The sequence below is a fragment of the Onychomys torridus genome, chromosome X (genome assembly GCF_903995425.1).
Source record: "Onychomys torridus chromosome X, mOncTor1.1, whole genome shotgun sequence".
Classification (NCBI taxonomy): Eukaryota; Metazoa; Chordata; class Mammalia; order Rodentia; family Cricetidae; genus Onychomys; species Onychomys torridus.
The window spans coordinates 2,367,860-2,395,587 of record NC_050466.1 but is presented as its reverse complement, the minus strand read 5'-3'; the positions used below and the strand labels follow the sequence as shown (position 1 = coordinate 2,395,587).

General features: G+C 47.7%; 2 protein-coding genes across 4 annotated transcripts in view; both read right to left on the bottom strand.

Moving 5' to 3' along the window:
• Window positions 1–11,454, bottom strand: part of Otud5 (OTU deubiquitinase 5) — a 32,731-nt gene extending 21,277 nt beyond the window's left edge. For 2 of the 3 annotated variants that reach the window (XM_036174326.1, XM_036174328.1), the window contains exon 1: window positions 10,101–11,454. In XM_036174326.1, coding sequence (XP_036030219.1) covers window positions 10,101–10,694 — 594 coding nt within the window. In that variant the 5' untranslated portion in view covers window positions 10,695–11,454. The remainder of the gene's footprint in view (window positions 1–10,100) is intronic. The other variant, XM_036174329.1, reaches the window with a different exon arrangement.
• Window positions 11,455–14,436: 2,982 nt separating this feature from the next.
• Window positions 14,437–27,207, bottom strand: Kcnd1 (potassium voltage-gated channel subfamily D member 1). Its single transcript, XM_036174564.1, has 6 exons — window positions 25,931–27,207; window positions 19,851–20,013; window positions 19,671–19,754; window positions 19,486–19,584; window positions 18,341–18,591; window positions 14,437–15,846 (listed from the first exon to the last, which is right to left on the bottom strand). The coding sequence occupies exons 1-6, from the start codon at window positions 27,049–27,051 to the stop codon at window positions 15,618–15,620; spliced, it is 1,947 nt and encodes a 648-aa protein (XP_036030457.1). The 5' UTR covers window positions 27,052–27,207; the 3' UTR covers window positions 14,437–15,617.
• Window positions 27,208–27,728: the final 521 nt, after the last annotated feature.

Sequence of the window (27,728 nt, the reverse complement as noted above, 5' to 3'; positions counted from 1 at the left end):
AGAGATGACAAAGGCACCAGTAAGCCTTTAATGTGCTTCCCTGTTGGTGCACAGCCTTCCAGCAGCCCAGGCACTCGCTCCTCCCACCCTGGAGGCTGTGCACTAGTACACTAGCTAGTTCATCCTTGCTCACGCTGTCAGCCATCTCCCAGAACCATGAGGCCTAGTCCATTCAAGGGCGTCCAGAAGAGAAAAGTTTAACTATAACCCCACACTGTTGGTAAAGGGGAGAGTGCAGAGCAGAAGAGCATCCTCCCAGGTATGCGAGGGAGATAGAAGAAAGGGCAACAAGAGAAAAGGGGCTCCCAGTTAATCATCTCCCAAATCTGAGTCAACCTACATGCTGGACAACGAGGACAGAGAAATGAATCAGACTTGTTCCTACCCTGATAAACTAGGGGAGGGGTAGAGAAATAGGCCACGACCACACACAGTATGAGTGGGACTGCAAAACAGATGAACACTCCCTGGCTTTTGCAAAACAGAAAGAGACCTTACCCTGACACTAAGGCTGGCACTTGGGCAAAGCATTAAGACACCAAGACCTCCAGAAATGCTTGATAACTGGATGAGAAAGTCATTGCTGCCACCCAGCACCAGAGATGCTCAGAGCCTGGCAATGTGGGCAGTGAAGCAAAGAGGTGAGCAAGACTGGGCAGCTAAGCAGGGAAAAGCAGGAAAGATGAACGCACATTAGCCGAGTGCTTTGTCCCATGCCAGGTGCCAGATACAAAGGTGACCTCATTCAATTGTCCTTACCACACCCCAAGTGGCAGGAAGCATTATCCACATTGTACAAAGGCAGAAAGGAGCTGCGGTTTAGGTACTAGCGAAGCCTAGTAGTATAGCAGCAACACATGATGTACCATGAGCAATGACGCAGGCCTGGGGAAATTCTCGCTTGTCCCTAGAAATAAAGAAGCCTGACTACACAGACCTTTTACGTAAGTGGGGTGTGGGTTTTAGGGTAACTGAATGGCTCCTAGGCCTGAATCTAGGGGATGAATCACTAAGCAACCACAGGCCTTGGCACCCAGTAGAAAAAGCTAGGACTCTCTTTCCCTCCCTCTCCCACTTTGGGAAGAAAATGTTTAGGAAGTGCTGGAGAATAGTTAACTATCAGTAGGTTTAGTCAGTAGTGATGCCCTAACCTGAAAAGTTCAGGTCTCAACCCTGAACTTTACAAGTTCAAGACCAAGCCTGGAGCAGAGCACCTCCCTATCTCTAAGCCTTTGTAAAAGGACTGGACAATGCTCTCCCTTCAGGGAGTTTCCAAATAGGTTTACCTCACCACCTGAATGTGGGTAACACCATCATATAGGTGGGGGGGTCTCAGGCTGAATACAAAGGTCAAAAGGAAAAAGCAAGCTGGGCAACAGTGTTCTTCGCTTCATGACCAGCTGCCTCACATTCCCACTGTCATGCCTTGCCCGCTGTGATGGACTATATCCCCAAATAAACCTCATGGCAGGTATTCTGATACAGCAACAAGAGAAAAATGAGAAAGTTGGTACCTGGAAGTGGGGTCATTGCTGTGACTATCTGAAGTAGAGCTTTACAGTCTATTCTGGTGGGAATGTGGAGTAACAGAATACAGACAGAAATGTGAACAATAAAGTCCTGGTTAAGGAGATCTCAGCTAGATACAAGGACTAGAGGCTCATTTCTGCCCACCTGATCATTTGAGTGGTGCTGAGTTAAAAAGTAATGGACAAAGTTGCTTAGAGGAAATCTGAAGTCAGTCTAACTTCTAGGCTGTAGTATAGCTATAACTTACTGTGGTTATTATTACATTAATCCATTGAGAAAGCAGAAAACACTCAAGATGTAGAAAATGTACAGTTTGGTGAAGAAAAGAACATCAACTAGGTTGAAGTTTTAACTGGGGATAGTGGCCCATCCTTATAATCCTAACACTTGGTAGGTAGAGCCAAGAGGCTCAGGAGTTCAAAGTCAGCATCAGCAACATAGCTAGTTTGAGACCAGAATGGGCTACATGAGATCCTGCCTCAAAAAAAAAAAAAAGTTATGGACATAAATATGCAGTTTGACAAGAAAAAGAATGTGGCTGCCTTAAAGTTGAAGACACTTAGGTTTGGACAAACTGGCTAGAAGTGTAATGAAATTTGTGCAATTAAGGAAAGCCTTAAACCCTGTATGGTATATATATTGCCTTGAGGGCAAGACCCTACCCAGGAAAGGCTCCAGGATATAAAACTAAAAACTCAGTTGAAAAACACTCTTGAAAGACTAATGCCTAAAAAGCAGTCTCTAGACCGATGGTTCTTGACCTTCCTAATGCTGCAATCCTTGAATACAGTTCCTCATGTACTCCCCTAACCATAAAATTATTTTCATTGCTACTTCATAAGTGTGATTTTGCTATGGTTATGAATCATAATGTAAATACCTGATATACAGAATATTTGACATGCAATCCCTAAAGGGGTCAGGACACACAGGTTAGGAACTGCTGCTTGGCTGGGCGGTGGTGGTGCACACCTTTGATCCCAGCACTTGGGAGGCAGAGCCAGGTGGATCTCTGTGAGTTCGAGGCCAGCCTGGTCTCCAAAGCGAGTTCCAGGAAAGGCGCAAAGCTACACAGACAAACCCTGTCTGGGGGGCGGGGGGGAAGAACTGCTGCTCCACAGTAAAATACAGAAAACACTCTAGAGAAGTATTTTCATGTTCAGTCAAGGCGGCACACAGAGGCCACAGCACCTGTGGTCCAAGGGGGCTAGGCTACATCTTGAGCTGGTAGCATAACTTAACATCATCCACATCATGTTGCTTTTTCAGATGCACAGAATTTAGCAATGAGGTGATCATACAGCCTTGCACCAAGGTTTCAGAAAGCCAATGAAACCAGGAAGTGTGAGGCAGGGTCAGATTTCCTGCAATAAGACCCTAAAGAATTCATTTTATGAAGCTATGGAGGTGATGCCTACTTGCAATGGTGCCCTCAAGGATATTGGAGAGGCCAGAAACATCTGCCAAGGAAAGCTTTGGGCACTGAGTAAAGCTACTCAAGATAGAGGCTACATATAGTCAAAGCAACAGAGCTTGTTGGATACATGATGCTATCAAATGCACAAACTCAGGGTTTAGTGTTTTCCCTGCTGAGTTTCAGTCTCGATTTCATCTAATCTTTCCTTGCTAATAATACAACTTTTAATCCCAGCACTGGGGAGGCAGAGGCAGGCAGATCTCCATGGGTTCAAGTCCAGCCTGGGCTACAGAGTGAGTTTCAGGAAAGGCACAAAGCTACACAGAGAAACCCTGTCTTTAAAAAAAAATAATAATAATAAATTAATTAATTAATTAGATAATGCAACTTGTTTTGCTTTTTAATTTCACAGGGACTTACAATGAAGAGATTACTTTGAGTCTCAGAACAGATTTTTTGAGGTAGGGTCTCACTATTTAACTGTGCCTGGCCTAGAACTCAGAGATCGACCTGCCTCTACCTCTCAAGTGCTTGGATTAATGGTGTGCAGCGCCTTAGCTGGCCTTGAATTTAAGATTTCTGAACAACACTAGAACAATTAAGGATTTGGATACTCTTACAAATGAACTAAATGTGTTAACCTATCTTGAGATGGCTACGCGACACTGAGGACCAGTAGTAAAACAATATTAACATTTTAAAGTAACAGGTTTGGGTGCCAAGTTGAGAATGGGTAGACTTGTGATGGCTAATCCTGTCAACTCGAATGGGTTTGAAATTACCTAGGAAACACACATCTTGGTGTGCCTTGGAGGGATTTTCAAGAGCATTCACTGAGGAGTGAAGACCCACCCTAAACAGCATCAAATGGAATCATGGGCTTGGGGTCTTGTGCTGAATAAAAGGGGGAAGGGGAAAAGGAGAAAGTGAACTGAGTACCAGCATTCGTCTCTCTGCTTCCTGACTGCAGACACAATGTGACCCCTGCCTCACACTCCTGCCACCAGACTTACCACACCATGACAGACTACATCACCTCAAACCATAAGTAACAATAAACCATTCCCTGCCTTAAGATGCTTTTGTCACCGGGCAGTAGTGACGCACCCTTTTAATTCCAGCACTCAGGAGGCAGAGGGAATCAGATCTCTGTGAGTTCGAGGCCAGCCTGGGCTACAGAGTGAGTTCCAGGAAAGGCGCAAAGCTACACAGAAATAAACCCTGTCTGGAAAAACCAAAAAAAAAAAAAATGGGGTTGGGGATTTAGCTCAGTGGTAGAGTGCTTGCTTAGCAAGTGCAAGGCTCTGGGTTCGATCCTCAGCTCTGGGAGGGGGGGGGGGGGAAGGAGAAAAAAAGAAAAACAAACAAACAAAAAAGATTCTTTTGTCATAAGTAACTAGTACTACTGTCTTTACAGAGAGAGGAGAAGACTTAACATGGAAAGGGAAACCACACACATATTCACAGAGAAAGAAAGCAATGTGAAGACAGAGGCAGAGATTGGAGTGAAAAGGTCTAGATTCTCTCCTAGCCCCCCAGTAAGTACCAACACCTTGATTTCGGCCTACTGAAACCCTTTTGGAACGTGTGACCATCGAAAGTGCCACACAGTCCATGGTTAGTTGTCACAAAGGCCACAGAAATCAATACTGCCTCCTTGCAGTACTCCTTTGGCATGTGAGCTCCCATTCTGTACGATCCACTTCCCTAAAGGAGGGGGTTAAAATTAAACAGCAGTAGGGGCCTGGAATCCTCCCTTTCAGCCTGGGAAGTTGCTGACCTAGCCTGTGGGTAAAAGAGCTGCCAATAAAGGGGGAAGGGTGCAGGGAAGGATGGCAACAGCACTGGACAGATGTCTTCCCAGAGCCCATGGCCAAGAGCTGTTTAGTATTCTAGGCCTCCCAGCTTTGTCCCAGCAAGCTTGGAGCCAACACCACCCCCTCACCCAAAACACCCAGGAACACTGGCTCTGCTCCAGGGCTAATAAACACAGGCGATCTAACCAATGAGAAACACCGACATACTGCTTCTCTAAAGACCCATACAAGCCCACCAGAATAGAAGAAAGAGAAGGACTCCCCCAACCTATTTCTGGGCCACTGAGGGATTAAAAAGCCCCAAGATCCTATTATTTGGCGATAAAAACAAAGTACTGATATATGCTACCCCATGGATGTGCTCTGAACACATGCTAACCAAAAGAAGCAAAGTTACAAAGGACCTACATTATTATATGATTCTACTTGTTTAAGAGTAGCTGATCAGTCCAGACAAATTAGTGGGTTGCCAGGGGCTGGAAAGAGATAAAGGAATTTTGGAGTGGGGGTTAAAAGGTATAAAAAATGATGTTCTACAATTGACTGATGACAGAAGTACAATTCTGTAGATATCTTGAAAGCCACTGAACTGTACTTTTATTTTGGTTGTCTCAGCATCTCAACACTAGCTCAGGCTGGTGTCAAACTCTTGGCAATCCTCTTGCCTAAGCTTCCCAAGTGATGGGATTAGAGGCGGAAGCCATCACATTCAAAACCTGTGCACATGAGTTTCATCACAACAAAACTGTTAAACAAACACAAAACCACCAAAGAATCTATAGCATCTACCAGGAAAAAAGAAGCTCAACACTGGCTGAAACATCATAGCACATCTTCTAAAAGGTAACATCCACAGAGCCAAGGGTCCTACATAAAATTCCACACAGGGCAGAAGAGTGTAAAACAGGAAATTAAAGACAAGATTACATACAACTTTCTTCAGTGAAATGAGTCCAACCACCCTCCTCATCACTACCTATTTCATTGGTAGAGAAATCAAGATCCAAGCCAGGTGTGGTGGGGTGGTACATGCCTTTAATTCTAGTATTTGGGAAGCAGAGGCAGGCAGAGCTCTGAGTTCGAAGCCAGCCTGGTCTACAGACTAAATTTCAGGACAGCTAGAGCTACACAGAGAAACTCTGTCTAGGAAAGAGGGAAAGGGAGAGGGAGAGAGGTAGCAAGCGTGCACCAGCGAGCACTAGTGCATGCGCACACAACTGATCCTGAAAAGGGAACTGCCCAAAGACTACACAATAGTATAGAAAAAGGACTAGCCGGGCAGTAGTGGTGCACGCTTTTGATCCCAGCACTTGGGAGACAGAGCCCGGCAGATCTCTGTGAGTTTGAGGCCAGCCTGGTCTACAGAGCGAGATCCAGGACAGGTACCAAAACTACACAAAGAAACCCTGTCTCAAAAAAACCAAAAAAGAAAAAAAGAAAAAGAAAAAGGACTAGCTGGGCGGTGGTGGCACATGCCTTTAATCCCAGCACTCAGGAGGCAGAGCCAGGTGGATAGCCACCAAAACTACACAGAGAAACCAAAAAGAAAAAGGAAAAGGACTAAAATCCATGTTGCCAGGTCAGGAACCATATGCTGCTTCCTACCAGCTAACCACCCAATTCCAGATGGGCAAGCTTCTAAATGTGAAGAGATGTGTACTATGGATGGACAAGCCCTGTTGGGAAGAAAACAAGATGGTTCTGAAGCAAATTATTCATCCTTAGCAAAAAGAACCAGCCACTCTAATAACCCTCATGAATTTTTGCCCTAAAATGAGAGTTCTACAATAATCATAAAACCAGTTCAACAATTAACACTAGAGTTTGAACTCAAGACTGCCCAGCTCCAAACTCCAAATTCTTTCCACATACAACTGTGGAACTTGATAGCTGGCCACAATAGCACCACGCAATCATCCTTAAGCCTCATACCAAAGCCTGCCCATCAAACCTCTATGGCTGGGCAGCAAGGATGAAAGAGGAGGAGTCCAGCTCCTCTTCAAAAGATACCCACTATTCACTGTCAACTTCAGGTATAGGGGGCTTTGAGATCCCTAAAACCCCAAAGCTAACCGACAACTCCTCAGCACATGCGCACGAGAGTAAGGAAACTGCACAGAGCAGAAGCAGAAGCTCTATTAGTTCATCTTGCAAAATTGGACGGACTTAGAAGTGGAGCCCAGACACACTGACTGCACTGCTAAGCCTAGCATCTTCCACTATCTCAGCATGGATACCCTTCCTCCAAGATCTCTGTGAGGTCTCCCAGCTCAGGATGCTTGTAAGTCATTGTTTTCAGTCGACAGGCTCTCAGCCAGGTGACCATGCCTGGAAAAGGAACTCTCTGACATCATCTCCCTCCCCAGAACCTTGACCCCATATACCTGGAGAATCCTAAAGGGAGCAGAAGAACATAGTCATAGAGCTGAGACCAAATTCACCATCAGACTACTCATCATCCCCTTCTGCCAGTGTCAAACCAGCCTCGAGGTTACAAACATCTTCAGCAACAGCTGTGGACCAAGATCAGGGTAGCAGAGCCAATCTTCCCTTCTTCTCATCTCCAAAAGGCTCAAAGTTGGGCCAGGGGAGGCAGGGAGAAAAGGAGTAGCTCTATCTTCCCTTTGTCCCCACAGCAGGATAGAAAGCCTCTCCCCTGTCATAGGGAAGAGCAGGTTTTATGAGGTTATCAGATCTTACTTCCAAGTTCTTCTGAGGATGGATGTAGGGCAGAACTGCAGGTGGGTCTAAGAATGTGGCCTTTTGCATCTTCATGAACAACATACCTTCTCTGTTCCTGGAACAGGGAATGTATAGCTCTGTAAGAGGCAAAGAGACTTTACAAGAACCAGGGATTCATATAATTCCTGGACCTGACATCTGCAAATCCAGATGATGATTTGTTCTGTCAGAAATGACAGGAAAGGAACAAGTGAGACCACACTGTGCCCCCTATAAAATAGAAAACAGGGTTGGGGATTTAGCTCAGTGGTAGAGCACTTGCCTAGCACGCGCAAGGCCCTGGGTTCGATCCTCAGCTCAAAAAAAAAAAAAATAGAAAACAAATGAGACAAAAGGAAATGGGATGTGAGAGAAAATTTCAAGACCCCGGAAGTGGGAAGCAACAACTGAAATAGGATCAGAATCTACCAGTTTGAGGGATGCCTCAGGCTTCTGCTCCCAGAGGCTTTTCTGCTCCCAGAGGCTTCTGCTCCCAGGATCTGACAACCTTTTTGGCTCTGACCTGAGGATAAGGAACTGTTAAGAACACCCAGTCTTCTGTCCAAAGGAAGAAGCCTCTGGCCATACTGAAGATGACTTCATATCCTCTCCCTGGTGAGAGAGAATCACCTGGTGTGCTGGGAGGAGAGCTACGTGCTTAAGCAAGGATTCAGACCTCAGTCCCCAAGGCAAAAAGTCTCCTTCCCTAAAGGAAATGTTTCAGACGAAAGAGGCCCAAACTATTTTCCTCAGAATTGTACCCTGCCCATGTCCCTGAGCCTCAAGTCCCCCCTAAAGACAGTCTTATGTTCCTAAAAGACTCCTATAAAGAACATACTTAGGTTGTCTTAGGTGACAGCCCCCAAAGATTCAGGTCTCAGATCCGAAAGTGTAGAGCAATCCCTCAAACAACTGATGTGATGTTGAAAGCCCTTAGAAAGAAATTAAGACCATGTTCCTCAGGGACCTCATAACCATGCCCCCAAAGAAAAGTCACACCACTCAGTCCTGGTGGGAAATAGCATCCTGTCTCTGGAGAGCACTCCAAGTTCCATGAGGAGGAACTTCAGACATTACCTTTACCCACCATCTTCAGGAGCATGCATGGGGCTCCTGTTCCTAAGGAAAACCTCATGTCCCAGAAAAGAAAGCTCTGGAAGGCAGGGTTAGGAGGAGACCTTTGACATCACCTCTGGGTCTCCATACAGTCCATGTCCTAAGGCTGAGTTTCCAAGGCAGGGATTGGACAGGGCCCATAGTTTCTGTGCTAGATTCTGGGACCTCATCTGCAAAGTCAATAGGTGGGAGTTCTCCAGGACAGATGGAGCTCTGGAGCTCTTCCTGAGGGAAGCCTCAGATTTTTTTTCCCCCAAGGAATTTAATCTGTGTTTAGTGACTTGAAAGTTTTTTTTTTTTCCTGTGAGATTAACAGCTCGGCCCCTAGAGAATCAGAGAAGTCTTTAGAAGGGGAAAAAACGGGATGTTGAATCCCAGAATTGAATTTCAATCAGTAAGACATATATCCTTAGGAGAATATATAACCACCCAAGAGCACAGACACCAGCCTGTGAATGAAAGTATATCTGGAAGAAGTCCACTTGCCTGAAACATCTGTAACTGCCATACTCCTGAAGAGGCCACAAGCTTAGTCTGTAAAACCCCAGTCCACAAGCAAAGAGGTCTTCACATCAACATCAACTGTGATCCAAACTTCTAAGTCTCACTCATTTGAAGAAAGACTCGGGTCCCTGGCTGAAGAGTAGGAGAAGGCAAAGAGCCTGGGCTCCAAGGACGCAGGTCTCAGCCCACCGATAGAAAACTCAAACCAATGTCACTCAGAAAGGATGAGACAGGATGTCCCTGGTCCTAGGTATTGGTTTTGGTCTCTGTCTCCAAGAATTGGAGAACTTTATCTTCCAGAAAGAAGTTTCACATCACTGGAGGGATGCTTAGGAACTCACTATCTGAAAGTGTGTGTTTACTCTTAAACCCTCAATTCCACAAGGAGGTCTAGGTCCTTGATAGATGCTTAAGACTCCCAATGAGGTCACAGGCAAGGCTGGTGAACAGACCCGTAAACTCTGCAAAGAAGAGGGTCCTTCCTACATGAAGAATGTCAGATTCTTTAAAGGTTTAGGTTTCTTGGGTATGCTTAGATCCTACCTGAGGACACTATTTTATCTGAGTTCTTTGGAGAGGAAATCTCAGACTCCTCCTAAAGAAAAGAGCTCTTAAGTCACTAAACCAAAGTCCCTTATCGAGACCTGAGATCTTCCTCTCGGGAAGGGAGCCAACCTACCTGTGACTCCGGGGGCTTCCCACCATCAAGCATGCAGATGAGACCCCAGGACCAGGACTGACAAGTATGGGCTGCAAAAGGGTTCCCCAGATCTCATGTTGAAGTATCTTAGCATACTTAGGGCCCCTAATACCAAGCCCTCGCGGGGAAATGAGCTTTCATGAGGCCTTCGCCACCAGAGAAGAATGTCAGGCCCAGCAACAAGACCTAGGATTCTTGGACCAATCCGAAACAACATTTCCTTAGGTCCCTTCTCAGTCTGGTGGACTCACGTGCTGTTTTGTTATCCGTCAGCCCCTCACCTTCCAGCCCTTACCTGCTCGACGGTGGCAGGATCCATGGCCTCGATTCGTGCCGCAGCAGCTTCATATTCGTCTTCACTGTTGTAGCCGGCTCCGACCTCTTCACGTTCCGGACTGCCCCCGCCAACTGCGCCAACGCCGGGAGCTTGACGCCGCCGCTTGCTGTGCCCCGGCCCCGAGCAGCAGCCGCCCACGCCCACGGCACCACCCACGCCCACCACCACCCCTGCCGCGCCCACCCCCGCAGTTGCCGCACCAAGAGTGTCACCAGGACCGCCGCCGGGGCCACCAGGGCCCCCACAAGGAGGTGGAGAAGCCTGCTGTGGCCGAGGGCCCGCCACTGCGCCAGGAGGCACGGCTAGTGCCCAACGATGAAGAGCACCAGGCGGCCCCGGTAGCGGGCCCTGGGGTGGTGGTGAAGCCCGGGGACGAGCCCCCACGACGCCGGAGTCACGGTCGCGCTCTCCTCCACCCACGCCCGTGCCGCCGCCGCCCACGCCCACACCCCCACCGCGTCGAGGCGCTGGGGGCAGCGGCCCGGGCGGCGGCGGTTCGTTGGCCGGGTCGGCGTCGGGAGGTGGCGGCTTCTTTTTGGGGAGAATAGTCATGGCCGCACCGCCAAGTACCCCACAGCAAACCAGACGCTGAGAACGCCGGGAGAGAACCCGGATGAGGGGGCTACTGTTGTGCGCGAAGCACGATGGGAACAGCGAGGCCTGGATAAAGAGCTCGGGACACCGGTTCGAGAACTGTAGGCAGTACGCAGGTCACGCCCGGAGGAGATCCCGGATGTGAGGTCCAATAGGATGGTTCAAAGACGACTCTGTCGTAGCCTTTTCTCCCTCCAAGTCCAGCCAAGCTTATTGCTACCTTGTTCCGGGATCAGCTTCAAAGGAAATACAACCAAAACAAGCACCTCTTCGCCCCGCCCCTTCACAGGTTCTTGAACTACCGGGTGGGGCCTCCCGGGCTGTGCGCACGCGCAGCAGGACACAACCCTGCCTCTTGTTCGGAAGTACGTGGGCAAAATTGTCGCGGCGGTCACAACTGCAGACACCAACCAATTGAAGAAGCTGCGTAAAGCCTTGACAACACCCACGAACCAATCAGGGGCGAGCGCTTGCTCTCTCGTGTCTCCGTCTCAAATTTCAAAGTCTGCAGCGGTGATTCTAGCTCTTTTCGTCGGTCGCGTTGTTCTTTACTTTCCCCAAGGTTCTAACCCACAGGTATCGGTACTGTGAATCACCAGAGTAGTCGGCCCCGCGATCAATACAACTCGTGTTCTCAAGGATTCCATCCGGAACTCACTCAGACTCACTGGAAAATATCAACATTCCCAGAGCGTATCATCCTCTGTAGCGTCACTTCCGATTCCTCCCAGCTGTAAATCCGAAAAGGCGGGCCCTCCTTCACCCTGACAACAAACGTAATCTCGCGGTGATTGGTTCAAGGATTCTGTCCATCACTTTAGATGGGCCAACCGCTAGACAGACATGCACCATACCGATAGTTAGTGTTTGGCGGAAAGGCACGCCTTTTTGTCACCTCCGCCCTCTTACCCTCACGTTGACCTCCTCAAACTTATGGCTAGTGCACAGGCGCAGTACGGCCTTTATCACCATCTCCACTCCACTCCCCACTCCCCCCCCCCCCCCCCCGCATCCTTTAGTTTACTCAGAAAAGAGAATGTTTATGGACCAACGCTGTCAGCGAGTGTCTCCCGGTGGTGTTGGCAAAATTCTAGATATTGAGCAGCTAGGACGCTACTAGCTTGGCCCTTAATGTTTGAGTGTTTGGAGCAAGTCAGTTATCACCTGATCCATCCTCTATTTCCAGTTCTCTGTAAAATAGCAATAATTTCTATGTGTTAGAAATTAAGGCCAATAAATAGCCTGGTTCTGCGCCTGGCACACAATAAGTACTATGTAAATTAGAACCTATGGTAGTACAGGAGAAGGATCCTGAATTTTGATTCTGTATAAGGAAATCCTCAGTTCTAGGCACACATAGATCACTATGAACTGTATCACCTTGTGCAAATTGTCTCCTTTGAGATTTCCTAACAAAAGTGCAATATCAAAAATGGGGTTATCGTCGCTCTGGAGGCCCAGGCAGGACAATCAAGAGCTCAAAGCCAGGGGCTGGAGAGACAGCTCAGTGGTTAAGAGCATTTGCTTTTCCAGAGGACCCAGGTTCAATTTCCAGCACACACATGGTGGCTCACAACCGTCCATAATTCCATTTCCAGGGATCCAACACCCTCTTTTGGCTTCAGCCTGCTCTAGTTATGCTTGTGATGAAAACACATACATGTAGACAATACACCTGTACACATAAAATAATTTTAGAGAGAGTTCAAGGCTAGCCAGGACTACTACATGGTGACCCTGTTTCCAACAAAATATATTTCAGGGGAAACAGAAAGACCACCTAACCTCCTCCCTTCAGATACTAACCTTAACAAAAGCTTTTCTCTGAGGGGCATCAGTAATATATGGGTACGTGTGGGTCCTGGTGACGTTTTCTGTCCCCTTCACAGTAGGAGGGGACTCCTATCTACTGAGGCTTCTGTGTTCAGGGATTTCTGCCAAATGCTGATGAGCATTATACCAACTAGTCGTCTGGTTGTCTTCAGATCCATTTATCTCATTCCCTACAGGATATCTCCTTAGCACTGCCCACCTAAAACTAAACTCATAGTATTCATGACTAGCCTTCACCCAATACTTAACTATGTACCTGGCACTGTAGGAATAGCTTTCATGTTTCCTTTAACAGCCAGTCATTGCCCAAACCAGAAACCTAAGAGTACAATTTCACAGCTTCCTCTTCTCCAATCCCCACTTACCTGTCAATCCCAAGTCCTGCTCATTCTATCTCGGGAATTTCACAACTTTCCAATTCTACTGCAGGCCAACATCCTCTACCAAATGATCGACCACAAAAGCCCTCCTGCACCCAAGACTTTTCTCTCCAGACCCCAGTTCCCCTGGCCAAAATTCCTCTTCTGAATTACAAACTTCAGTGACTTGTCTGCTTCCTAGTCTCCGGGCCCCCCCCCCACAAGGCCCCTTCTGCAAGGCCTTTTGCAACCTGAACGGCCTACTTCCCTCCCTTCAGCCTTGCGCTTTCCTTTCCTGCTAGACCGAACTACTTTCAGTTCCCCAAAGGTCTTGAGCTTGACCTCTAACCTCCAGGTCATTGGACACACTGTGCTCTCCACTGGCCTTTTCACCCTTTCATCTCTTGCCTAGCTCCAACTCCGTGTAGCTCGCCAGTTTAAGCTACCTTACCATCTATGTTTCTATAATTCATCAATCTTAGTTCCACCCCACTGTATTGCAATTGCTTGTCTGCCTTCCATGCTCAACTCTGGACATTAGATATAATAATGCCACTTTGCCCACCATTGTACCATAATACTAGTACATGATGGGCAGTTAATAAATATTTGATGAATAAAAATTATTGGCTGGACAGTAATGGTGCACGCCTTTAATCCCAGCAGTTGGGAGGCAGACGTAGGCAGATCTCTTTCGAGTTCAAGGCCAACCTGGTCTACAGAATGAGTTCCAGGACAGGCTCCAAAGCCACACAAAGAAACTCTGTCTTGATCAACAAAAACAAAAAATACTGTCTATTTCAAATTAGCAACCTGACACAAAAGAAGGTGATTCTCTCACCCAAGGACTGAAGTGTGTTAGTCTGAATCCAAGATTTGTCTTCTCAGTGCTCTACAGAGCTCAGTCACATACTAGCCTGGTGGAGCCAGTATCCAGAAGTAAACGCAGGGGATATCCATGACCAAAGGGGATATACCAAACTCAGAAATAATTTTAGTAGGCTTAAATTTATAGGGTTTTGCTATCAGGAAGCTTAAGTTACCCCTCTGAGTAAGTATGTGTTGCTCTTGATCTTGGCTTCTCCATCTGTGAATGAAGGACCTGGAACAGATTAATATCCATGATACACTACTGGGCAGTGGTGGCGCACACCTTTAATCCCAACACTTGGAAGGAAGAGGCAGACAGCGCTCTGTGAGTTCAAGGTGAGCCTGGTCTACAGAGCGAGTTCCAGAACAGCCAGGGCTACACAGAGAAACTCTGTCTTGGGGGAAAAAATCCCAAGATACATCAGTCTTGGTACCCTCTGGCCTTCTTCACTGCCTACAGAGACCAACTCTGCAAACCGCCGTCTTTATTTCTCCATGATCCTCATCTTCAAGAATACATCACTAGCCATTGACCTCCCACATCAGCCCCTTCACTGTTGAAAGAAATTGAGACCAGAGTGTCCTTAGCCCCAAGCCCAAGCCCAGCCCTCAAAGTCAATCCACAGAGTCAGTAGATGCTCGGTCCACATCTCGTAAGTTTTATTGACTGATGAAAACTTCATCTTTGTCAGCTGCCAGCTGCAGAGGGACAGAGCTGGGAGACAGGGAACCTGAGATGATATGAGATTTCAGTCTGAGAGCACAGATCCAGAAGGTGACCCGAGAGAAAAGACTATGTGGAAATTACAGGGGAGAAGGAGGCAATCAAGACGTCTCTTCTGTCCCTCCCAGGTTCAGGGACAACCCAGGCCTCTGCCTACAACACTTCTGGACTCCTGCCCAAGACTACAGAATCAGCCCATGACCTCAAAACCCAGCCCAGCTCTAGCTGGGTGCCAGTCTCTTATCTCAGCGGGTCCAGACTCCAGACCAACCCACGAAGAAAAAAAACACCACAAAGAGAGTAGTTAGATGTGTCCCATCTGATCAGGGCAGATGTATATGCTGCAGCAAATTGGTCTGAGGCTTTGCATATTGGTACAGCAGCAGCTGCTATTGCTAGAGAGTTTGCTGGAGGCCCAGCAGAGGACAGGTGGCAGGAACTCATTTCCAGCAGCCAGGAAAGGGGGTGGTAGTGTTTGTGCTATCTCTGTTAGGAGAAGCAGCCTGACCCCTCAGCCAAAGCATGGGGGTAGTGGATCACTACAGAGGCCACAGCCCATTAAGCCAGCCCACGGTTGCATTCCAAGCTTCCAAATCTGGGAATTGCTGGGCCTGGTGAAGGTCAGAGAGCTTGCCCCCTAGAGGCTAAATTAGAGTTGGGGGTTCTCTTCTCCGAACCCTCAAACTTGCACAGCACAACCGAAGAGAAGAGGAACTCTCAACTCTTCTTGTCAGGCCAGACCTCAAATGTCAGACCACAGAAAGCTTTAACCTGCCTCTGAGGGCCCAAGGGAGAAGCATGCAAGAGGCCAGCTAGGAGAGAGGCCAGTCCCAGCATGCTGGGGCAAGGAGGCCAGGGGCCTATGGAGTCCCAGCGCTTCAGCTCCCATTAGGAAAACCGTCTGGACTGAGGGGCGCTTCCCGTTCCCTAGCTACTTCCCCACCAGATGGGCCATTCCATGAAACTCCATTGCATAGTTCTTGGCAGGGAGCATAAGGGGTCCCCAGGTCTGCCCCTCTTTGCCTCTCCCAAATATGGCTTTGGAAAGGAGTTCCCAAGAATAAAGAAGGCCCTCTGAATGGGCAGACCCATCCCTCACAGAGAAGAGATCTTCACAGTCTCAGGAAGGAGGCATGGGGTACCCAAGCTAGAGTTCCTGAGGGTGCTGGTGCTTCTACCACCACCGCCACCAGGGGAGGAAGGTTGACTCTCATCTGGCGTGTTGGCAGGAGGGGTGGGGATGCTGATGATGGCAGCCACGAAGTCCCGGCTATCACAGTTCAGGTCAAGGCTGTCATGGGGCTTGGCATTGAGGCTTGAGCGGCTGTGAACAGGGGTGGGGAAGATGGAATACTTTTAAAAAGTCATCTCGATAATTGCCATACCAATTGTCACATTAATTAAGCACCTACTGGGGCCCTTGCATTGTGCTACAAATTCTCCCTGCATCCTCAATTATGATAAAGGAGGTGCATTCTGGAGTCAACTGGTCTTAGGTTCAAATCGTGATCACATTTTACCACACTGAAAACCTCTTTTTTTTGTAGCATGGGAATAAAAATATTCCTTACCTCATCGGGTTGTTATAGAGACCAAATGAAATAATAAATGATATAAAGTGCCTGAACATGTACACACACACACGTACACACACACACGTACACACACTTTTTGTGTGATGCTGGGAGTAAATCCAGGGCCTTGCCATGCTTTTCTGTGTACCACATGCATGCCTGGTGCCCAAGGAGGCCAGAACAGTGCATCAAATCACCTGAAACTGAAACTGGAGTTATGGGTGGTTGTGAGCCACCATGTGAACCCAGATTCTCTGCAAGAGCAATACACACTCTTTTTTTTTTTATTTAACTGAGGACCGAACCCACGGCCTTGCACTTGCTAGGCAAGCGCTCTACCACTGAGCTAAATCCCCAACCTTGCAATATGCACTCTTAAGCAGAGCCATCTCCCTAGTCCCTCTATTGTTACCCTTAACAATGCCAAAACTATTGCACAGGTCTATAATAGGAACAGGTAATGGCGGTACACACCAGTAGTTCTGGCACTCAAGAGGCTAAGGCAGGCAGACCCCGAGTTTGAGGGTAGCTTAGGCTATATAAATAGTGAGCCCCCATTCCAAAACCAAATGAAACAAACAAAAAGTTAAAAAGTCTACACTAGGATCTCTAAACCTGAGTCTCACTCCTTTCTGATTCTGTCCTTCCTGTCTGTCCCCACTTCCTGCTCTACCCAGAGTACTTTCCTTGCCAGATCTCTGATGTACAAGAGGTTTCACGGCATTTGCACATCTGGACACTGCCTGGAAAGTATTTCCTCTAGTTCCATGCTTTACTCCCTTGCCTCCTTTAGGCCTGGGCTCAGACACCATCTCAGAAAAGCTTTTTTTTTTCTTTAAAAAAAATTTTTTTAGATTATTTTCCTTTACTTTATGTGCATAAGTGTTTTGTCTGCATGTGTGTATATGCACCATATGCATGCTTGGTGCCAATGGAGGACAGAAGAGGGTATCAGCTCCCCTGGAACTGGAGGTAGAGGTGGTTGTGACCCACCATATGTGGGTTCTGGGAACCAAACTCAAGTCCTCTTCAAGAACAAGTGCTCTTAACCGCTGAGCCATCTTTCTAGCCCCAGAAAAGCTTTGCTTGACCACATTACTAAAACTGCATAAAAAGCTGCACATGGCTCAATGACAGAGGTTTTTTTTCTTTTTTTCCGAGACAGGGTTTGTCTTTGTAGCTTTAGAGCCTGTCCTGAAATGTGACAGAGTATTTAACTAACATTTGTGAGACCCTAGGTTCCATTCACAGTACTAAAAAAGATAATTTTTTTTTTGAGACAGGTCTCACTATGTAGCCCTGGTTAGCCTGGAACTCACTATGTAGACTAGGCTGGCCTTGAACTCACAGACATTGGGTGAGGTCTCTGGGTCTAAAGGCATGTGCCACCATGCCCAATCTGAAAAAAAAAATTTAAAGAAAAAAAACGAGGCTAGCAAGATGGCCCAGTGGTTGAGCACTGCTCTTCCAGAGGACCTGAGTTTGGCTCCTAGCACCTACATCAGGCAGCTCACAACTTCTATAACTCTTGCCCCTGGGGATCCAAAGCCTAGGGCTTCCAAGGGCACCTACAATCACATGCACATACCCCCACACAGATTCATAATTAAAAATAATCTAAAAATAACCCCTGTATCATCCTCTGCTCTGAAGTCTCTGGCCACTGTTCCTGATTTATTTTTCATCTTGCTACTTCCAAATATTTGATCCAGTATGAAGTCTTGTACTTGTTAAATGTCTTTTCCTGTTAGAATTTAAGTTTCAGGACACGAGGATCCACCCCCCAAGCCTGTGTGTGTGTGTGTGTGTGTGTGTGTGTGTGTGTGTGTGTGTGTGTGTGTTGGATGGAATGTAAGGTTTCCTTCATACTAGGCAAATGTTTAGCATTTGAGCGACTCCCCCAGCTCAAGTGATCCTTAGCTTCCTGAATGACCAGGGCCGCAGGAATATATGTCACTACTGCTACTCAGTAAATACTTGAGTGAATGAAGAGCACAGTGCAGTAACGTAGGAGTCCTAGTACTTGATGGCTGAGGCAGAATTATCGTGAGCTTCAGGTCAACTTGGTCTATAAACAAAGCAAGACCCTGTCTCAAAATTTTGAAAAATGAGGAGTTTCCAAAACAAACTAAAGGTCTTTGCACAGAGCAGTTTGGGCTTGACTTGCTAGGCCTACAGTCATGAAATCTCAAACCCACAGCCCAGATTCTGCACTTTCTAATGGTGGTCAAACCAGGTACTCACCTCTGAGGGGCAGGGCTCCTCCGAAGCCCAGCTAGTGTGTCTAGCTCCTGCATGCTGCCACGGCTGACAGAGGCAGTGGAGTTGGCAAGGCGGATGGCTCGGCGCTTGGCCCTTCTAGGGCAGCAAGATGATAGCAGGCTGCTGGACCCCATTGGCTGGGAAGACAATGAGGTACTACGGCTGGTGCGACCACCCAGTGAGACAGCTCCAAGGGCCTCACTGAAGGTTAGCTCATCTGTGAACTCATGACACTGTGGGCAGAAGGGAAGCAGGATCATAAGGTACCCCGTGCCATGGAAACCGATACAACTCCCAGACCTTGGCTTAAACAAAGTCGCTCTCCCTTCTCTTTCCTTGCTCATCCTAGAAGTCTCTCAGTCTCTCTCTCTCTCTCTCTCTCTCTCTCTCTCTCTCTCTCTCTCTCTCTTTGAGACAAGGTGCAGCCTATGCAGCCTTGGCTGGCCTCAAATTCACTATGTAGATCAGGCTGGCCTGAAACTCATTGAGATCACCTGTCTCTGCCACAGACTCAGGCTCATTAAAGGAAGCCACATGCTGTAGTGATATTTTGAACAAATAAAATTTGCCTGAAGATCAGAGGACAAAACTAGCCACAGAGTTAGCCATAGAGGTCAGGCAGCGGTGGCACACACCTTTAATCCTAGCTAGCACTAGGGAGGCAGAGGCAGAGATTCATCTGGATTTCTGTGAGTTCAAGGCCACACTGGGCTACAACGTGATTAATCCACTTTTAAAGAGAAACAGAGCCAGGCAGTGGTGCCACACACCCTTAGTCCCCTAGGAAGCACTAGGAAGGTTGAAACAGGAAGGGATATGGCTGGGTAGAGACAGGAATATAAGGCGGGAGAAGATAGGAACCTGATCAGCGCTCTTTCAGGCTGAGGAGCTGGTGAGGTAAGAGGTGGTGACTGTGGCTTGCCCTGCTTCTCTGATCTTTCAGCTTTCACCCTCATATCTGGCTCCAGGTTTTTATTATAAGACCATTTAGGATTCGTGCAACACCACACGACAATTGTAGAGATCACATGGTAAGTGGTAAGGCTTCCATCTCAGTGAGGGAACCGGCTTGGTGTTCAGAAAGACCTCCTCCCTCTGCCATGTGGCATCGTGTTACATGGCCTCACCGTAGTCTTCTCTAGACAGTGCAGCAAATGGTGGTGTTGCTGTTCAAAAGCAGAACGGCTCCTAACACACAGCGCCTGTCCCTCCCCACTGCCACTGTCCTGGAACAGATGGAGCAGAAACAGGCAGTGAGCACCTTCCCTCCTAACCCTGCTCACCCCTAACCCCGATAAATGCACCTCCCCACCTCAAGGCCCCCATTTTGCTTATACTGCAGGAAGGCGTTGGTGGTTCCGCTCTTTGCCAACCGGATTCTTGCCAGGCGCACCTTCTACAGAGAGGAGACGAAAGGTTAGATGGGTGAGGCCAGGAGCAGACAGGTTTAGGGTATAAGAAATGCCAGTGCTCAGAAGGGAGATGGAGTTACCTGCTGCGCTCGGCGCTTGTCAGCACGCTGGTTCTGGTGGTAGATGCGGCTGAAGTTGGACACAATGACTGGTACAGGCAGAGCAATGACCAAGACACCACTAAGGGAGCAGATGGAGCCAAAAATTTTGCCAGCAATGGTGCTAGGCACCATGTCTCCATACCTGGGAAAGGCAGAAGCAGGCCAAGGTTGAAGAGGTGTTCAGTACCCCCATTCCACCCACCCACTCCTGGTGTACTCTGCAAACTTGGTCAAGCACACAGACTCTCTGAGCTTCAGTTTCTGCCTTCCTTTTTAAGTTTGTTGTGGTGGTGGTGGTTTTGGTTTTGAAGACAGGATTTCCCCATGTAGCCCTGGCTGTCCTGGAACTGGCTCTGTAGACCAGGCTGGCCTTGAACTCACAGAGATCTGCCTGCCTCTGCCTCTGCCTCCTGCCCTGTATAGGGATTAAAGGGTGTGGATTAAAGGGTGCGCCATCATGCGCACCTTTTTTAAGATTTGTGTGCATGAATGTTTGCCTACATGGAAGTATGTATACACCACACATCTAGAAGAGAGTGTCAGATCCACTGGGACTGGAGTTACAGACAGTTGTGATGCACCATGTGGGTGCTGGGAATTGAACCCAGGTCCTCTGGAAGAGCAGCAGGTGCTTTTAACCACTGAGTCGTTTCTCTAGCCCCAGCTTCAGTTCCTTACATGGAAAAATTTAGAGAGTGGGGGGCTAGAGAAAAATCTTACTGGATAGGAATTCCAGAGGACCAGAGTTCAGCTCACAACTATCAGTAACTCTAGCACCAGAAGATCCAACACCTTCTTCTGGACTCCAGGGAAACCTGCATTCACATGCACATACCCACATACAGACACATACCGCACACATAATTTAAACATAGTAAAAATAAATCTCCAAAATGTGAAGAATGGCCAGGCATGGTAGTCCACACCTTTAATCCCAGCACTTGGGGAGTAGAGGCAGGCGGATCTCTGTGAGTTCCAGGCCAGCCTGGTCTACAGAGCTAGTCCAGGACAGCCAGGGCTACACAGAGAAACCCTGTGTCAAAAACAAAACAATGCGAAATGTGGAGAATGACCTACCTGGTCCCCAGCAGTAGAGGTCAAATGAGAAGTGGGCCTGCCTTCAGTTTCTACCATTTGCTACCCCCATCTAAGCTAGGCATTGGACATCATTGTTGCCTGGAAATCTGCTAACACCAAGCAGAAGGGAAAACAAGGAATCCGAACGGGATCCTAGGGTAGAGGACTGGCTTCGTGGTTAGAGAGCCCCGCCCTACAGTTCAGAGGAGAGGCTCTCTATCCCAGAATTAGCCTGTTGGCTTTGCTGGCTTCTCTGCATTCTTTAGGAAGGACCCATTCAAAGATCCCCTAGAAGAAGCTTGGAAAGTATCCTCCTATGAAAGGTTGGGAGTCTCCAAACTACCCTGCCTTCCTCCAAGCCTCCCTTCTCCCATGGAGGAAGAGCAGAAGCAACTACTGGCTTGTTTCTCAGAGGAGAGAAACAGCTCAGAAAGGTGCCATAGTTGATTTGCCCAGGAGCACACAGCACACTTTGAGTTTTCTAACCACAAGACCAATTGGAATGCCTTTGAGAAATTCAGCCTCCGCAACTTCAACTTCTAGAGTTTTGGTTAGGCTGCACCCTAAGATGGCTCTTCCTGTCAGGGAGTGGGGTGGCGCACCACTAGAGAGGCAGAGGCAGGCAGATCTACCCAGAGAAACCCTGTCTGGAAAAACAAAAAAGATGGCTCTTCCTTATCCTTTTGAGTTGCAGTGTTTGCTTTGTGGAGACCAGGTCTCATGTATCCCAGGCAGACCTCAAGCTTATTATGTATCAGAGGTGACCATGAGCTTCTGATCCTCCTGCTTCTACCTCTCACTATGTACTGGGATTATGGGCACCTGTAATCCTGCTCAATTTATGTAGTTATGGAGATTGAACCCAGAACTCTGTAGGTGCCAGGCAAGCACTCTGAGCTGAGCTACATCTCCGGACCTTTTCATTTGTTCTATGCAGTAAGGACTCTGCTGCAGAGCCTCTGTAACTTGGCCGTTTCTAGCTATGTGACAGTCATCTCAGACTATGTCTCATTTATGTCTGAGGCATGAGCACCTTAAGGTCACAGTTTTCTGAGGACTGCATATGGCAAAAGGCATCAAGATACCGTATACTGCTAACTCACTGTCAGGACTCAGTATTTAGTGATTTGATCCAATCATGACCTTCTGAGCAGAATTCATCTCTACTTTTTAGACACTTCTGTACTTCTACTAAGGCACTGAACAAATTCAGCCATCCTTTCTACAGACACTGAATAGTAACAGTCTACCTAATCCTACAGGAGAATCACAGAATCTACCCCACACAGTGTCACTGAAAACACTGTAAGGAGTCGGGGCAGGTGGTTCAGTCAGTAAAATACCTGTTGCGCACACAAGCATGGGGCCCTGAGTTCAGATCTCTAGAAGCCTTGTAAAAAGCTGTATCAGTGGCATGTGCCTAGAATCCCAGTCCTGGAGGAAAGAGATAAGCGTAGCCCTGGAGCTCGCTGGTCAGCTAATCTAGCTGAATGGATGAGCTGCTGGTTCAATGAAAGAACTGTCTCAAAAGATAAAGGTGGAGCCAGATGGATCTCTGTGAGTTCAAGGCCAGCCTGGTCTACAGAGTGAGTTCCAGGACACCTAGGGCTACAGGAAGAAACCTTATCTTGAAAAGCAAACAAATGAACAAACAAAAACAAACAAATTCTTGGACTCCAGGTAAAGATAGGAGGAGAGGACCAACTCTACAAAGCTGTCCTCTATTGCCCATATGCATATTGTTGCATGTACATGCAGACACACATATAACAATAATAATTTTCAAAATTTCACATACTGCAAAAGAGACAGAGAGAAAGCTGTGAATGGTGGCACAAGCCTATAATCCCAGTATTTGGGAGACAGAGGCAGGAAAAGGATCACTGTAAATCTGAGGGCAGCCTGGGTGTACAAACTGAGATTCTGCCACAAAACAAAACAGTAGGAGAGCTGGGGTAGACCTGTGGTCACTGTGGTGAGGCCGTGTGTTCAATCCCCAATAATGCCCGTCCCCAAACAAGGAAAGAACATCATGAGTTTGCCGATTCCATTTGTTGTACCTATCTCAACTGTTTCCTCTCAGGGATTGGCAGTTAAAAAATAACACTCATCCCAGCACTCGGGAGGCAGAGGCAGGCAGATCTCTGAATTTGAGGCCAGCCTGGTCTACAGAGTGAGTTCCGGGACAGCCAAGACTACACAGAGAAACTGTGTCTCAAAAAATAAAATAATACCAATATAGCCAGGTGGGTGCCATAGGCTTGGAGTCCAGGCACTCAGGAAGCAAAGGCAAATCCATTGGAAGTTCAAGGCCAGCTCGGCCTACTTCGTAAGAATCTATCTAAATAAAAAAGTAATGCTGAGAATATCTTCTGGAAAACATCAAGGAATCACAATGTCCCAGAGGCTGTGTCCACACAATAGATAATTCTAGACGGTTGAGAGACATGACATGAATGCTCAAAATGGAAAAAATGGTGATTGGAAGCCATATCCCTATATACCCTGTGCCAGAAGCATTCAGAGAACTCACATGGTATCCCTGAATCCTCTTAAAGTGTTCATTCCCCACTTTACAAAGAGAGAAACTGAAAAACCTAACGTGGTAGCTCATGCCTATAATTCCAGTAGTTAGGAGGCTGACCTAGGACGATTGCTTTGAGTCTGAGGCTAATTTGGACTGGATTCAGGCAAACCTGGGCTACATAACATAAACCAACCTCAAAGAGAAGGAAACTGGGACCCTGAGAAAGTGTGAAGAGAAAAGAGAGCGCAACATAGACAATTCTTTAAACCTGACATGGAAAAAATCAAGGTATGGTCAGAGCTTGGAGGGATTAGAAAATTTAAGTATAACTCTACGTTTTTTTAAGATAGGTCCATGCTATGTAGCTGGAACTGGCTATATAGTCCAGGCTGGTCTCAAACTCACAAAGACCTGCCTGCCTCTGCCTCCTAAATGCTAGGATTAAAAGCAGGTCTTACCACACCTGGCTTCTCTAAATTTTTTTAGACCGGGTCTCTTTGTGTAGCCCTGGCTGTCCTGGAACTGATATGTAGACCAGGCTGCCCTTGAATTTACAGAGATCTGCCTGCCTCTACTTCTGTGGTGGTGGGATTAAAGGTATGCTCTACCGGGGCTGGAGAGATGGCTCAGAGGTTAAGAGCACTGCTTGTCCTTCCAAAGGTCCTGAGTTTAATTCCCAGCAACCACATGGTGGCTCACAACCATCTGTAATGGGATCTGGTGCCCTCTTCTGGCCTGTGGGGATATGTGCACTATATACATAATAAATAAATAAATTTAAAAAGAAAAAAAATGTACTCTACCAACTGTATTTTACTTTACATGTGTATTTTGCCTGCATGTACATTTGTGCACTGTTGTGGAATGTTTAACTAGGCAAAGATGTTACATTTGTTCATGCTGCATTTGATAACTATGTAAAGATGTTTAATTTGTGTTAATTGACAGGAAGTAGCAGGGAGGAACTTGGTGCGGGTTTTTTTTTTAGTTGGGGCTGTGTGGAAGGGAGTGGCTTCCCGGAAAAAAAAGAGAAAGTTAGCCAGTTGCTCTGGGCTCAAAGGTTTTCACCCTAGCCTTTGAATCTCCAGCTTTATTAGACTGATAGAGATTTAGTTAGAACTGCCTGTAGCAGCAGCAACAGAGCCACTGTCTGGGGGAACAGAACTCCCCCTAGCAGCTGGGCTGCTAGAAATGTAAAGCGCAGCCCCTGTAACAAAGGTAAAACAGTGGTGCAACACGTGTATTCAGTGCCCGAGGAGGCCAGAAGAGGGCGCTGGATCCTCTGGAACTGGAATTGCAGATGGTTGTGAGCTGCCATGGGGGTGCCAGCAACCAAACTTGGGTCCTCTGCAAGAGCAGCAAGTGCTCTTAACCAGTGAGCCATCTCTACGGCCCCCTAAAATTTTTTAAGAGATTTATTTTGCCAGGCATAGTGGTACATACCTTTAATCCCAGCACTTTGGAGGCAGAGGTGGGCAGATTTCTATGAGTTCAAAGCCAGCCTGGTCTGCATAGCAAGTCCCAGACCAGCCAAGGTTGCATAGCTAAATTCTGTCTCACAAAACTAAAAAACAAATGATTTTTTAAATTATTTTAAATTATGTATATGTGTGTATCTGTGTGCATGTATGGGCACAATTGATGGTCAGAGGCATCAGATACCCTGTATCTCGAATAACAGGTAGTTGTTGAGCTAGCCAACCTGGGTGCTGGGAACTAAACTTGGGCCCTCTGCAAAAGAAGTATGTACTCTTTTTAAAAAAAGATTTATTTATTTATTGTATATATAGTGTTCTGCCTGCATGTCAAAAGAGGGCGCCAGATCTCATTTTAGATGGTTGTAAGCCACCATGTGGTTGCTGGGAATTGAACTCGGGACCTCTGAAAGATCAGGCAGTACTCTTAACCCCTGAGCCATCTCTCCAGCCCAAAGTATGCACTCTTAACTGGTGAGCCATTTCTCCAGTCCCAGCTTTCTGATTTTTTTGTTTGTTTGTTTTTCAAGACAAAGTTTCTCTGTGTAGCTTTGGAGCCTTTCCTGGAACCCACTCTGTAGCCCAGGCTGGCCTCGAACTCACAGAGATCCATCTACCTCTGCCTTCCAAGTGCTGGGTTTAAAGGTGTGTGCCATCACCGCCAGCAGCTTTCTGAATTTTAATAGATTAGCAAATTGGAGCTCAAGAGGTGATAAAGAGGCCAAGCATGCTGGTAATACCTATATATACCAGCACTGGGGAAGTGGAGGCAGAAAGATACTGTGTTTGAACCTAGCCTGGGCTATACATAGCACAACAGCCTTGTCTCAAAAGTGGGGTGGCGGGCAGAGGCAAAGCACGTATTCTGCCTGTGTGAAGTCTCCATGTGAGGCTCTGGTTTTGACATCCATTACCATCGAGGTATGTTCTAACCTTCCTAATGTTTCAGAAAGAGTGCCCAGCTCAAGGTCTATACTTACCCAAGTGTGGTCATGGTGACAATGGTATACCAGAAGGCAGCAGGAATGCTTGTAAAGTTGGTCTTGCTGGTGCCCTTCTCAGCATAGAACATGACAGTGGCAAAGATGATGATGGCCATGGTGAGGGAAAAGAGGAGAAAACCCAGCTCAGAGGCACAGCTCTTGAGGGTGTAGCCCAGAATCCGCAAGCCCTGGGAGTGTCTGGAGAACTTGAAGATTCTGAAGACCCGGAACACACGTAGGGTGACAAAGGCACCAGAGACATCATCATTCTTGGGCACAAAAAGCCCAATGTAGTAGGGCAGGATGGCCACCACGTCGATGAGGCTCATCACACTGCGCAGGAAGCGGCAACGGCTGGGAGCGGCGAAGAGCCGCAGAAGGTATTCCCCGGTGAATATAAGTACACAGGCTGTGTCCATACAGAAAAAGGCCATTGGGAAGCGGTCACCACAGGGCTGCTCTCTCGTAGGTCGCCGTGCAGGGCCACGGCATGGGATGGTCTCCACTACATTGGCGATGACCGACACAGCTATGAAAAAGCCAGTCACGTAGTAGAAAACCAGTGCTGCAGTGCTTGTGTGTGGGTTTTCGAAGGCCCTCCAGAGTCGCTGGCGCAGGGAGCTGCCTGCTGGAAGGGCTGGCCCTTCCCCGGCCTGCTCAGCCTCCTCGTCTTCTGCTAGGCGCTCCGCGTTCTCCTTCTTGCGATCCCTGTACTCTTCAAGACAGCAGTCACCCACAAGCTCTGGTACTAAGCCATAGAAGGCCAGCTCCTCATCAAAGGCCTGGATGCATTCTTGCCTGGGGCAGTGCAGCCGGCCTGTGCGATAGAAGTTCAGCACGTGCCGGAACATGTCTGGGTCACGATCAAAGAAGTACTCGCCGGATTCGGCATCATAGAAGAATTCTTTCTCCGAGCTGCCCAGCAATGTGTCTGGGTAGCGATCCAGTGTGTTTTTCCAGGTCTCAAAGCGCCGACCACTCACGTTCACCACCAGAACCTCATCCCCTCTGGATGCCTTCACCTCCGGTGCAGGGGGCAGGGGCTGCTGGGCTAAGGGCAGCCAGCCCACTGCTGCAGCCCGGGCAAATGGTAGCCATGTGGCCACACCTGCCGCCATCCTGCAGCTCCCCAGGCCCACGGAGACTTGGGGGTGTGATGTTTAGGAGAATGTGGCTATCTCCAGGATGATGGAGGCTTGGAGAGACCCTGGGCTACCCAGACAAGGAAACCGGTGTGTGTGTGTGTGTGTGTGTGTGTGAGAGAGAGAGAGAGAGAGAGAGAGAGAGAGAGAGAGAGAGAGAGAGAGAGAGAGAGAGAGAGAGAAACCAGGAGGAGGAACTAGAGAGACAGACAGGAGCTTGGGGGGGGTCTAAAGGACTAAGAAGGGGTTAAAGTACTAAAGGTACCAAGAAGGATCCTCAGGTCTAGACTGAGATAATTCTAGTGTCAACACATTCCTGAGGGTGTCCAAAGGGACCAAGAAATAGGTGGGGAGTTGTTCCCACTCCCAAGAGTTCCCACTAAAGGAGGGTCTGTAATCCCTCAGTTGAGTTGAAGAGGAGAGGCATTCAGAGAGTTGGAGAATGGGACCAGAGGTGTTTGAAAGAGCCTGAAGGGCTGTCCACACCCAGAAGACTTATGGGAAAAGATACCTGGGTTGGAGCCCCCTTGCAGATCAGGAAAGGGGACTGGAGCATCTCAAGGGTGGCGATAGAGCCTGGAAGTTGTAAAGATGCTAAAAGGTGTCCGGGGAGTGACTAGCCTGGAGGATGTTGTCTACAATCTACAGGAGTT